The sequence below is a fragment of the Antennarius striatus genome, chromosome 23, assembly GCF_040054535.1.
Source record: "Antennarius striatus isolate MH-2024 chromosome 23, ASM4005453v1, whole genome shotgun sequence".
Lineage (NCBI taxonomy): Eukaryota > Metazoa > Chordata > Actinopteri > Lophiiformes > Antennariidae > Antennarius > Antennarius striatus.
Window position 1 is genome coordinate 13,487,895 of NC_090798.1, and position 12,106 is coordinate 13,500,000.

Consider the following 12,106-nt stretch of genomic DNA (forward strand, 5'->3'; position numbering starts at 1 on the left):
ATTGTTGGATTGATGATAGTCCAAGGCCGCTGAGCCCTCACAGTGTTGAGTCAGAGGAGGAGTCTGGCTTTAGTTTTCAAGAAAGGCACAAGTTTGTGTCTAAACCAGACGTTTCAAGTCATGTGCCATGTGAATTAAGGCTTAGTTCTCCATTACTAATGCAAACATGTGAACCAAGGTTTGTAGAAGAAGAGGCCAACACTGACTGGCAAAAGGTGTCAAAACCAACATCAGAAGCTTTATCACACATCGATGAAGGGACACTTCATGAATCGAACATCAAAAGTGAGTCGAATTTGCAAACCGCTGTCTGTGATGAAGACTTCAGAATAGATCTTGCAGTGAAGCCGTCATCAGCTCAGGATGAAAAGAGGAAGATACAACACATCAGCGGTGGAGAGATTAAGAACCAGACATCCTCAGAAGGGGTAAGACAGAGCATGACAATCAGGCTAAACCTGAATGAATTCACTAACATCAGTTGGGTGGTGAAAATACCAATAACGACACGGAGCATGGAGTGTAGTTCATTCAAGGAATGTGTCAGCAGTGTTTCTGGATAGGGATTTTGATGCCCTTCCATGGATGTAAAAATGCATGACGTGGCCTCAAACATGCTGTTCTAATACCAATGACATGTTGGCTAGATGGAGCGAGATGTTACTACTCAACAATTCAACGCTAATTTGGTGACATGCTGTGATTATTTTAACTGTGCACATCAACTCAGACAATAATTACTTTTCTTTGGTGTAGTTTTGTCAATATATCACAAATATTTGGGCAATCTTGATATTCACTTGCAGGCTCCTGATCAGATACCAGAGGACACTAAGTTTGACACAATCGAGATGGAAAGTAAGCTATCTGCTTCAGCTGAGGCACAAGACGAGACTACGACATGTTTATCAGCCACTGATGAAGACTCAAAAAAGTCTGTCCCGTTCCAACTACGTGTCCAGACCTCATATCAAACCCACAGAGCCGTTACTCCAGTTCTCCCTGCATCTCAGGATGCAGCAGGTCCTCCGCTGTATGAACAGTCTGAATGGAAGTTACGTCCTCAGAATCTACCGTGCAGTGAGCTTTTTTCACCAATGTCAACAGAGTTTTTAATGCCACAAGATTATGAAGCAGTATTTTCAGGACATCAAACTCTGAGGGTTTCTGAATCTAGCAAGACGTCCTTGAATGATTTGGATCCAGCGTCTCTGGTGTTAGGTGACTCAGGTTCATCACAGGATATGACAGGAACCTCTACTGAGGCTGAACATAAGGAACCTTTTGACTTTAGCCCAGACTTCACAGTCATCACAGACTTTGAGAAAACAGTCTCTGAACTTGAGTCAGAGAAGCTGAAGGATCAACATCAGGAACTCGGGAAGAGTTCGGAGTCTCCCCACCATTCTGATTCTGATCTGGAATTCTTTGACTGCAGACAAGCGTTCTCTGACTTTTCCGAACAAGAAGTGAAGCTGGGACACATTACCTACAATGTCTCAGAACCCCCGTCTCCAATGCCTGGGAGCAGTCCTGATGTTGGCTTCCTGAAAGGAAGTCCTCCGTGCACTTCCAACCTTTCAGTGCAGCTGGAAAATTACAAGCGCTTGTCTTCTGGAAGCGAAAGTCTGGGTGACTTTGCTTATGATTCGGAGGGTTCTCGGGAGTATCAAACTGGGGGTGTGTGTGAGGAGCTTCCATCCAGAGATCAGGCGGGGTATTACGATGACGATGACTTCCTTGGAAGGGTAAGAAGATGAGCATGAGCACAATGCTGCATTGGCTGGTGTCTTGCCTCGCCAGGCTGGTTGCTGTGGTGCTGCATTCAAGACTCGGGAGATAAAACACACGTTTGCACTTTATGGACTAAATACAGCTGCATGAGTCCCGAATTTTCTCTGAAATAACCCGAATCTGAGATCGTTGATGAGTTGCTGTGATAACTGTTGAGTTGGTGATGTGTGTATTTGCTGTTCCTAATTTTACAGTCAGTGTTGGTGACATTTACAAGAAGCTGTGTGGAACAGATATCTAACATATAACTCTTAGTTCACATGGTCACCCTTTTCTTTTCAAATTTAAGCTTGTTTTTGCCATCAGTGTGCGAAATACGCTGACAGTTCATGAGTCCCATTCTGAAAGCTGTGTTTTACAGTGTAATAGAACAAATATTGGTTTTAAAATGGGTGTGGTCAGGTGTGTCGGTGACACATTGCTAATTTAAGGAAGCAGAAAGCAACTCCACCGATGAACCTGGACTGTCATCTTTTGGGGCAGAAGGATGACACAGAATATGAGAGATGCTTAGCTGAAGGTGATGAACTGCAAAGTTTGACACCTCAAATATATAATTCTACCAATATTTAGTCACCGTTGCCCCTGCCCGTCACTTCACAGTTCAGCTCTCTGGTCGCTGCACTTCATCATTTCGTAGCATCCCAAAATATACGTTCACAAAGCAGTGCAGAAGTAGCTGCCTAAACTTTTGTGTTGTCCCAAACAGTTCTGGGTTGCGTCTTGGTGTTTGTTGGGGAGATTCTCTTTATTTCACACACTGGTTCCATTTCATGCACGTTTGTTTCCACTGCATCTTCTCCTCATCTCACTTCACTGTCCATCATGAAATCATTTTGTCACCCTGCATTCATTGTGGTAAGTGAACATGAAAGTGAGAGGAAGGAGAAAGGACAGAGCGTGTGCAGGGCGGAGCTGAGTAAACCTGATGTAGTGATTGTCGGTTGTGTGCTGTCCACCAGGAGATATCAGAGGAGCTAGGGTTCCTGTCCTCTGATAGCTCAGAGGAGGAGGTGCTGACCACCAGGGTGGTCCGACGCAGAGTTATAATCCAGGTAAACTAGCATGATGCAGCCGTGGGCTCTGCTGGTTTTGGGTGTTGGGCTTGAGTTAGCTGGTTAATTTAAGCTGCAGAGGCTCAAAAGTCTTTTTTCCAATGACAAGCAGTACATATAAGCTCATTTGTTGTGTTTTATTTTTGCATACTTGCTTTTTAATTCATTTAGTATCTGTGACACCTTAGTTGTGTTGTGATAGATGTTAGAAAAATGTAGTGTTAAAAATAATGCCATAATGTGTAGTTTTTTTTTAATTTAAGCAAAATTTTGCCAGCTTTTTAAATGAAGATATCTCATGACGTTAGAATGAAGTGACAAAAAATTACACATAGTGGCTTTAACATGTGTAAAATAGACTGTAGACTCATGTTGGTTGAATACTATCACCAACACCGATGCTGACTGTTGTCTTCTGTGGAGAAACATGAGGTCTCTTGTCTTTCCAGGCGGATAACCTCCCAGATATTCCCTCACAGACCGTCACAGAGGAGAAGTACACAGATGAGCACGGGAACATGGTGGTGAAGAAAGTAAGACATCCTTTGACGTGGAGGAGAAAACAAAAAGAGACAGTTTTTACTGCAGTTGTTCTTTCCATCCACCAGATCACACGGAAAGTCATTCAGAAGTTTGTGTCCGCTGACGGCTCTGAGAAACAGGAAGTGAGGGTGGAGGGTTCTCAGCAGGAGACGGTGCAGATCGAGGAGGGAGACGCCGTGTCCAGAGTGTTCAGGAGGACCGTGCTCCACAGTGGGGGCGATCAGAAAGAGGTCAGTGGGATCCAGACGGGACTCTAAGACTGCAATGGAAACTCAGCTTAGAATAAAATGTCAAAAATTAAATTGTCAGCTTTGCTCTGCTGTGTTCACGATTCGTTCACCCCAAAGTGGCTTTTACAATTTTTACAATTACAACAACAATTAAAGATCTCTTTCATTGCCTCAAAACTCGCCGGTCATTGGATATTATCTACCTACCCTACCCACCCTATCCTACCCTATCCTACCCTACCCACCCTACCTTACCCTATCCTACCCTACCCTATCCTACCCTACCCTCCCCTACCCACCCTACCCTATCATACCCTCCCCTACCCTACCCAGCCCACCCTATCATACCCCACCCTACCCTACCCTACCCAGCCCACCCTATCATACCCCACCCTACCCTACCCACCCTACCCTATCATACCCCACCCTACCCTACCCACCCTACCCTATCATACCCTACCCTACCCTCCCCTACCCACCCTACCCTATCATACCCTACCCTACCCAGCCCACCCTATCATACCCCACCCTACCCTACCCTACCCTACCCACCCTACCCTATCATACCCCACCCTACCCTACCCTACCCACCCCTACCCACCCTACCCTACCCTACCCAGCAGCCATGAAGGCCTCTCTGGCCTGAGCCCTGGAGCCTGTAACGTGTTAAATGTGGTGTGAAACAAACACTTTCCTCTCGACCCTCTAGCTGACCTTTTCAGAGCCGCTGGCCCCGACCGCCGCCTCAGCATCAGAGTTTCAGGTGGAGCCCGTCAAGGGACGAAAAGTCAGCAAGGTCATCAAGACGACGGTGGTGAAAGGCGAGAGGATGGAGAAGCAGACAGGAGAGCCCTCATTGGCTGCAGACCTCCCCTCAGCCAGAGACGACTTTGAGAAGGTCGGTGTGTTGGATGTGAAGAGGAGCAGAGCTTCTGATTGGGTTGTGATTTTCTAACTTAGTAATGGAGCAGATCTGATTCTATCAGGTTTCCTCCCTCCTGACCCCCCCCTGTCCTCCCTGACCCCCCCTCCAGGCACTGAGTTATGCAGGAAGCTTTGGGGAAGTGCTGGCGCCTCATGTAGTAGAGAGACAGATTGTGCAGGAAGACGGTTCTGTGCTGAAAAGGTTGGGATTGTGTTAGCATGTAGCAGACGCTAACACGCTAACACTGAAGCATGTACTGCCCCCCCCCTAACCATTAACAGTGCAGTCCAGTTCTTCTAACAGCTTAGCTGAACCAAACCCTTGATAGTTGGTCATCATCAATTATGTGTGATAATTTAAAAAAAGGATCCTCCAATCCCTGCAGGTGGGGGCGTGTCCAGCTCTCTTCAGGCCGTCTCATTGGTTTAAAAAAGATGTGGAAGAGGATAGTTTGAAGATTTCAAACACATTTAAAACCAATTCTAGAGATATTAGTAGAACGTTAGTAGAATGTGTGTGAATGTATGAAACTGTGTCCGTGTTGAGCTTTAACCACTTGTGACAAATCAGGGAGTGTTTCATTTTATCATGTAAAAATAAGAAATAAGATAAGACATACTTTATTTATCCCAGGAGAGGTCCAGACGTTAAAACCGTGGGGGGGTTGATCCCCCCATCCCTCCCTACAAATCACACCCTGCTTATAATTACGACTACAGTTTTCCATCACGTTCTTTGTAACGTGATTCAGTATTTTAACCCTGTGGTTTCTGGTCCCTTCCTGTTAATGGAGGGGGGGGTGGTAGCAACGTCTGACGATGCCTCTGTCTTTTCTGCCCCCCCCCCCAGAAGCGAAATGCATAAATGTCGCACCCAGAAGAGGACTGTGGTGAGGGACGGCCTGGGGAGGTACGTGCACCTGGAGCGCCTGGACGACACCCCCGACGCCCTGCAGCCCGACGCCCTGCAGCAGCACCTGCACCGCCTGCTGCAGCGCTACTGTGAGGATGAGGAGGAGGAGGAGGAGGAGGAGGAGGAGGAGAGTCCTGACTGAGCAGCTTCTTCTGCTGATCTTCACCCCACACGTTGTCCACCTCAGACCCAGAAGATCCTTCTCATTTGATTTTGTGACCTCTCTGGTCGGGTTCCTTCTCCACGTGACGGACCTCTTCCTTCACGTTACGTTTAATTTTGCTTTTATGTGACCAAAAGTTGTGATGACCTCTTGGTTCTGCTGTGGTGTGATGATGTACCCAACACCAGAGGCCAGGGTCTGTGGGGGCTCCAGACGTCTGGCCTCTTCCTGAAGGACTCCTGTGGACACGTGTACATAGAGGAGATGAACGTCACCCTGGAGGGGGGGACGTCCAAAGCATTTAAAACATGACCCGCCCCGCTGGAGGATGGCCGCTGTACAGACTGATTTACATAGAGAATAGGTGTGGGAGTGAGTGTGTATCGGTGTGTGTGTGTCAGCGCCCTGCTGACCTGCTCACACACCTCCTGTCATCCCATGATGCATCTGCCCTTGTTTTTGTGTCCGTCTGATGCGTGTTGTGCATTCACATGTTGTCCGTGGCAACGCTGCCGCGTCTGTCTGCACATGCGGCGTGTTTCTACATGAGGGATGTCCTGATGCTCCGCCGTCGTCTCCACCTTCTCTTCACCTCACCTGCAGATCAGAACCGTCACAAGGCTGTACGTGTGTGTGTGTGTGTGTGTGTGTGTGTGTGTGTGTGTGTGTGTGTGTGTGTGTGTGTGTGTGTGTGTGTGTGTGTGTGTGAGTGTGAGTGTGTGTGTGTGTGTGTGTTCTGGTCAACAAACCCTAAACCCAGAGACACATCAGTGATGTCACTATAACAGGATGTGATGTCATGCGTCTTTCTGGACTATAATCTCCTACGTTTTTCACACCCTCTGAACCCTCAGTTTAAACAACGATGCAGCTTCTCTCCAGAGTTTTCCACGATAATGTCCACTAGAGGGCGCTCTAGCAGGAAGTACAAGAGTCAGACAGACAGGTGGGGGAGGGAATGTGGTGAGGGAGACGACGCCGTAGTTTGAAGTGTTTTGAAGACATCATCCACATCCTTTATGATAGAAAAGCTGCATCATGAGGTTTTCTGGAGTGTTTCCAACAAAAAGAGGTCATTAAAAACCTTCAGAACATCTTAATGCCTGCAGCTTAAGGACAGGTGTGGCCTCTATAGCTACCAAATTGTTTTTCTTTTAAATTCAGTTGGTACGGCTTGTATTCAGGTGTGCTCAATAGTCTGAACATGACCGTAAATGCAGCGTTTGAACTATTAATAAAAAATTATCCTGTATCATTGCTTGAATAAAATAAAGCTGCTTCTATTCTTTGGAACCAATCAACTCATTTTAAATGTGTTCCAACTCAAACACTATCAGGTCATATGATGTGTCATGTGACCAAAGGCAGGCAGAAATCCTACTTTTGTGTTTGCGTTGATAGAAACGTCCTTTATTGAAATGACAAAAGCTTTTGGCAGCGGTGGGATTCGAACCCACGCCCCCGAAGAGACTGGAGCCTTAATCCAGCGCCTTAGACCGCTCGGCCACGCTACCGGCAGTCTGTCCAGTCTGTACCGCTCTTTAGTCTAGATAGAGGTCATGACCTGATTCCTGACTGCAGACAGGAGGGGGGGCTTGAAGCTGACATCACGTGGGGAGTCGTCCTCTCATGGGTTCGTTGTCCCGGTGAACATAAAGACTGGACTGGGCCTTCAGGTTTGTAGACACACAGGAGCTTTAATCACCCCACTGAGTATTTCTGATCACTGCTGGAGCCACCCTGACTTCATCCATCACACGTCTTTATTTACTGCCTCCATCTCTGATCCCTTTACGCTCCGGCTGGAATCAGCTGAGGGTGTGTGTGTGTGTGTGTGTGTGTGTGTGTGTGTGTGTGTGTGTTGGGATGTATTTCAAAGGCATTCTTTGCCATTGTAGACAAAACAGGATTTGATTGAAAATCTGGTTGCATCAGGATTCAGTCGAGGCGTTATCCGTGAAACAGGAACAATCCTCACCATGACGTTTATTTCAAGTGTGATCAAATGAATAAAAGACCATAAAAGAAAACATTGATTTGTTCCCAAATATCTATACTGGCATGTATGACTTAATTATCACTAAAGAATAATCCTGAAACTAACAACACATAACATCTGCAGTGTGTACATGAGAACAATAAAATGTACGTGTCAAACAGGAAGTGATGTCATTCTTTCCAATAACAGATCATTGGTGTTGATGGGCGGCGGCGTCCAGCTGATAGTAGAAAATAATCAGCAGAAACTTTGGTTCTAGCACCATCAATTAAGTACTATAATTCATAATATATATATATAAAGACGTCTTAAATTGATCAGATAAAGTAGACGCGGACCTGGTATTGATCCCTGTATCGACCGGCTGCACAAAAATCTCACCAGAAAATCAGAACGACAGACAAAAACCAAACAACACACTTTGGTCGTAAGTCACACATTTTATTTGATTTCTTAAACATACATCTGACTCCTCCCATTTTGGTCACATGACATACCAGTTCCATTAGGGATTCAAAGCAACTTAGAAAGACTGACATGAAGTGTGTCTGAGGACAGAAACTTAACTGAACTGTGTCCATCTGTGAACGTGATTCTGGGATTAAATTTACCATCAGTTCTCCACCCCCCCTAATCTGTGATCGTGATGAAAACAATCCCTTCAAAATAAGAGTGGCGTTAAAACATGTGACACAAACTTCAGGACCAGAACTGTGAGTTTCATCTTAGTGGATAATCAATAAATCCCCCATGGAACAGAAAGAATAGGACGTGGTAAAGTTTCTTTTACATTTGGCATTCATATCAGGGTCAACTCCCTGATTCAGTTTCAGCCCGATCCAGCCTGAAACACGGGAATACACCAGAAGAGAGTCAAGGAGGGAGTCAGGTTAAAAAGGCTTAAAGGAGATGATGATTAGCACGGGATCAATATCACAAAAGTAAACAAGAAGAACAGTCCTGATTGGCTGCTTAATGTATAAAACATGATCTGACTAGAAGAATGACAGAACGGCCTCAGAGACCTGCTCCTCTATGGTTTACATTCTATCAGAACATGATGGTCCAAACCACAAACTAAAACCTATTAAATGTTCCCTTTTCCATCACGTATGTAGAATTCCTAGTAAACACACTTGATTCCAGTGACAAACAGAAAATACAGATTTTAACCAACTGAGTTCAAAGATCAAGTTAAGATTGATTTACATCGATTAGCCAATAAACTGTCACCAAACAAAAGCGAGCCGGAGCTTCAACGGACGGCGACTCTGAAAAGATACGAGAGTAAAAAAGCAGATATGTGAGATGTTGGTCGTCGTACCCGACGGCTGGAAACATCACGGCGGCTCCTCAACATGTGCAATATTTAAATGAAGACTACATGAAGACTGGTTTCACAGGTTCACCAGTCCGTTAAAACCCACCTGGAACCACTGGTTCCCATGGAAACCACGTCTAGAGAAAACGAACTCGTCTAAAAACCCGGATAGTAAAACATGCTGCTGACGCTAAAACCACTACAGAACGTCGTCACGCCCCCCGTCTCGTCCAGCAGCGACAATATGTAAACAACACACTGAGAGGGCGGGGCTCTAGCTAACATGAGCAGGGATTGGCTGTGGGGGTCTGATGGACGCTCGGTGGGCGGGGTCTGTCCGGCTGACCAATCGGCTTCTCAGCTGAAACACAAAACGCACCAGGAATTAGTTCCCAGGTCACGTCTACGTGGAGGCGTGGCTTCACTCCAGGGGGCGGGGCTTACTTGTTGGGCACGGTGGCGGCGCCGGAGCGGTGGAAGTGGATGTTCTGCCACTTGCTGTCCCGGCGGTGCCAGATGCGCGTCTCCTCCGACTGCATGGTGCGGGGCATGCCGGTGCGGTCGATGTACTGCGTGAGGCGGATGTAGGCGATGCACGCCGCCTCGTCCCCCATCAGGTGCACGTGGGGGTTCAGCAGGATGGTGTGGACCAGATGCTTGGCCTTGAACAGAGCTGCAGAGGAAGGAGGGGGCCGTGCAGTTACAGTTGGTCATGAAGCACAGCACATTTACAAAGTGTGGAACTTTTTCATCCTGTGGGGACGCCAGTCCAGGAACTATTCAAGTCACACGAGGAGAACGTTTGAGTCCAGCAGCAGAACATCCACCTCAAGAACTTCTAGCCTTCAACCCCAAAGTAAAACTAGGACCAATGCAGTCAGACTGAAACATCCTGCGACCCCGCTGAATCTAAATGTTACCCTGACCTACTCGCATAGGTCAAAGGTCAAAGTTAGTGCTCTGACCTACTGTCTTTGATCTATGGTCTTACTCACACTGGTCTTCTCCCCCGTCTTTCTATCTTATCCAGTTCCTGAGTGTAGAAATGTTGACTTTTGACCTTGACCTAATTTTCTCAAGGTCAAGGTCATCATCTGATCTCCATCCCCCTTGTGCCTGAGTCAGGAGCTTTTGTTTCATCTTTCTGTCTGAACGGTTGTGGAGACATGTGGTGGACTAACGGACGGACAGACGGACACTGACATTACGTCACCGCTCTGAAGACGGATTGAATTAACTTTATCAACAAACACCGCCCATCAGATGTCCCCAGGTGATGCTCCTCTGCCGTACCGTTCTCAAAGTAGAAGCGGTGGAAGTCGGTTCCCTCCACCAGGTTGCCCAGAGCTTCGGGCTCGAAGGACGTGAGTCCAGGGTCGCAGATCTTCCTGAAACAGACAGACGGACGCGTCAGGCTGGAGGACAGGAGACAGGAGACAGGAGACAGGAGACGGACGTGAGGACCAGCTGACTGACGTGTAGGCCTCGAAGTCCCCGTTGTTGATGGCCTCGATCAGCTGCTCCGTCACCTTGATGATCTCCTGCTTCCGAGCTGAAACAGACAAACAGAGGAGGTTAGAAGCAGATTGGACCCCCCCCCACTCCCCCCTCTGGAAACATGAGGAGAACAAACTGATGTTGGAACACACCAGAGGGGGGGGGGGCAACAGATCACACATATCACCAGAACCAATCACAGCGTGAGGAAGATGAGGGGCTGAGGTCGACACAAACACGACGTGATGGAGGACCGGATGGTGTGTGTGTGTGTGTGTGTGTGTGTGTGTGTGTGTGTGTGTGTGTGTGTGTGTGAAACAGGAAAACATCAAGGTTACCTTTCATGCTAAGGAGGTAAGCTAGGAAACAACAGATGGAGAGAATAAGTTCTGCTGCAGAAGATCAGACGATCAGAACCAGACACACACACACACACACACACACACACACACACACACACACTCAGACACACACACACACACACACACTCAGACACACACACACACACACACACACACACACTCAGACACACACACACACACACACACACACACACACACACACACACACACACACACACTCAGACACACACACACACACACACACTCAGACACACACACACACACACACACACACACACACACTCAGACACACACACACACACACACTCAGACACACACACACACACACACACACACACACACACACACACACACTCAGACACACACACACACACACACACACACACACACACACACACACACCCCTACCTTCCCCAGTGTCCACCCTGCTGCTGTTCCCAGCTGACTGAACACTGACGGTCAGAGCCCCGACCCCCTCAAACACCACAAACACCAGCAGAACGACCCCCCGGTGGTCCAACATCGTCTCGTCCCTCACTCAGACACCCGACAGCCTTATACCGGAGGGGGAGGAGACTGCTCACATGCACGTCTCTGATTGGCCGATAAAAAGCCTGAGATCATCTGAGTGTCCCGTGAACTTTGACCTTCACTCTGCAAACAGTAAATGTATTGATCCCAGGGGCCATCGCTCTGATTCTGGGGCCAACAGGAGCCTGACGCCAAGGCATCCCATAATACTCTGACAGGGTTTGTTCGGACAGGTCCAGAAACCAGACGCGCCCCTCTGCACCAGGTACCACCAACCTCCACAGGTGGGGTCTGCAGGTCTCCTGACGGATAACAACAGTTCTTCATCAGTCAGGGGGCGTGGCTCTTCTCCACCAGACTGAACCCATTCAGATGATTCCACTGAGTTTTAATGGGTGATGTTTGATGAAGGTCTATCCTGGAGGAACCCCCCCCCCAGGGGACCTTCATCAGGTCCACCGGTCAAACACACACGATGGAGGTCAGGTCCATACCGATAGCAGGTGTGTCCATATATGGAGTGTGTGTGGTCGATGAGTGGGATAAGGGGACACACACACACACACACACACACACACACACACACACACACACACACACACACACACACACACACACACACACACACACACACACACACACACACACACACACAGGTCGCTGTAGAGTGTTCTGATCAGTGTTTCTACATAGACACCTGGTCACCGGTGGGCGTCTCCCCTGGACACAGGGACCCCAACATGTGACCCCTGCTCCCGCCCTGAACCGTTCCTG

The 12,106-nt window shown here is 47.8% G+C and overlaps 2 protein-coding genes and 1 non-coding gene across 24 annotated transcripts in view; 1 reads left to right on the forward strand and 2 right to left on the reverse strand.

Annotated features, from left to right (window-relative positions):
• Positions 1-6,915, forward strand: part of ank2b (ankyrin 2b, neuronal) — a 115,970-nt gene extending 109,055 nt beyond the window's left edge. For 17 of the 18 annotated variants that reach the window (XM_068307908.1, XM_068307907.1, XM_068307910.1 and 14 more), the window contains 5 exons: positions 3,299-3,382; positions 3,458-3,622; positions 4,332-4,520; positions 4,657-4,748; positions 5,397-6,915. In XM_068307908.1, coding sequence (XP_068164009.1) covers positions 3,299-3,382; positions 3,458-3,622; positions 4,332-4,520; positions 4,657-4,748; positions 5,397-5,601 — 735 coding nt within the window. In that variant the 3' untranslated portion in view covers positions 5,602-6,915. The remainder of the gene's footprint in view (positions 1-3,298; positions 3,383-3,457; positions 3,623-4,331; positions 4,521-4,656; positions 4,749-5,396) is intronic. The other variant, XM_068307913.1, reaches the window with a different exon arrangement.
• Positions 6,916-7,054: 139 nt separating this feature from the next.
• On the reverse strand, positions 7,055-7,136 carry trnal-aag (transfer RNA leucine (anticodon AAG)). The gene has a single exon. It is a non-coding gene; the product is annotated as a tRNA-Leu (tRNA).
• A 913-nt stretch (positions 7,137-8,049) lies between these two features.
• LOC137590335 (calcium/calmodulin-dependent protein kinase type II delta chain) overlaps positions 8,050-12,106 on the reverse strand; it is a 53,053-nt gene continuing 48,996 nt past the window's right edge. For 3 of the 5 annotated variants that reach the window (XM_068307887.1, XM_068307883.1, XM_068307885.1), the window contains 4 exons: positions 10,419-10,494; positions 10,236-10,330; positions 9,387-9,615; positions 8,050-9,303 (listed from right to left, as the gene is read on the reverse strand). In XM_068307887.1, the coding sequence (XP_068163988.1) occupies positions 9,300-9,303; positions 9,387-9,615; positions 10,236-10,330; positions 10,419-10,494 (404 nt within the window). In that variant the 3' untranslated portion in view covers positions 8,050-9,299. Of the gene's footprint in view, positions 9,304-9,382; positions 9,616-10,235; positions 10,331-10,418; positions 10,495-12,106 lie in introns of those variants that run through there. The other 2 variants (XM_068307884.1, XM_068307886.1) reach the window with 1 other exon arrangement.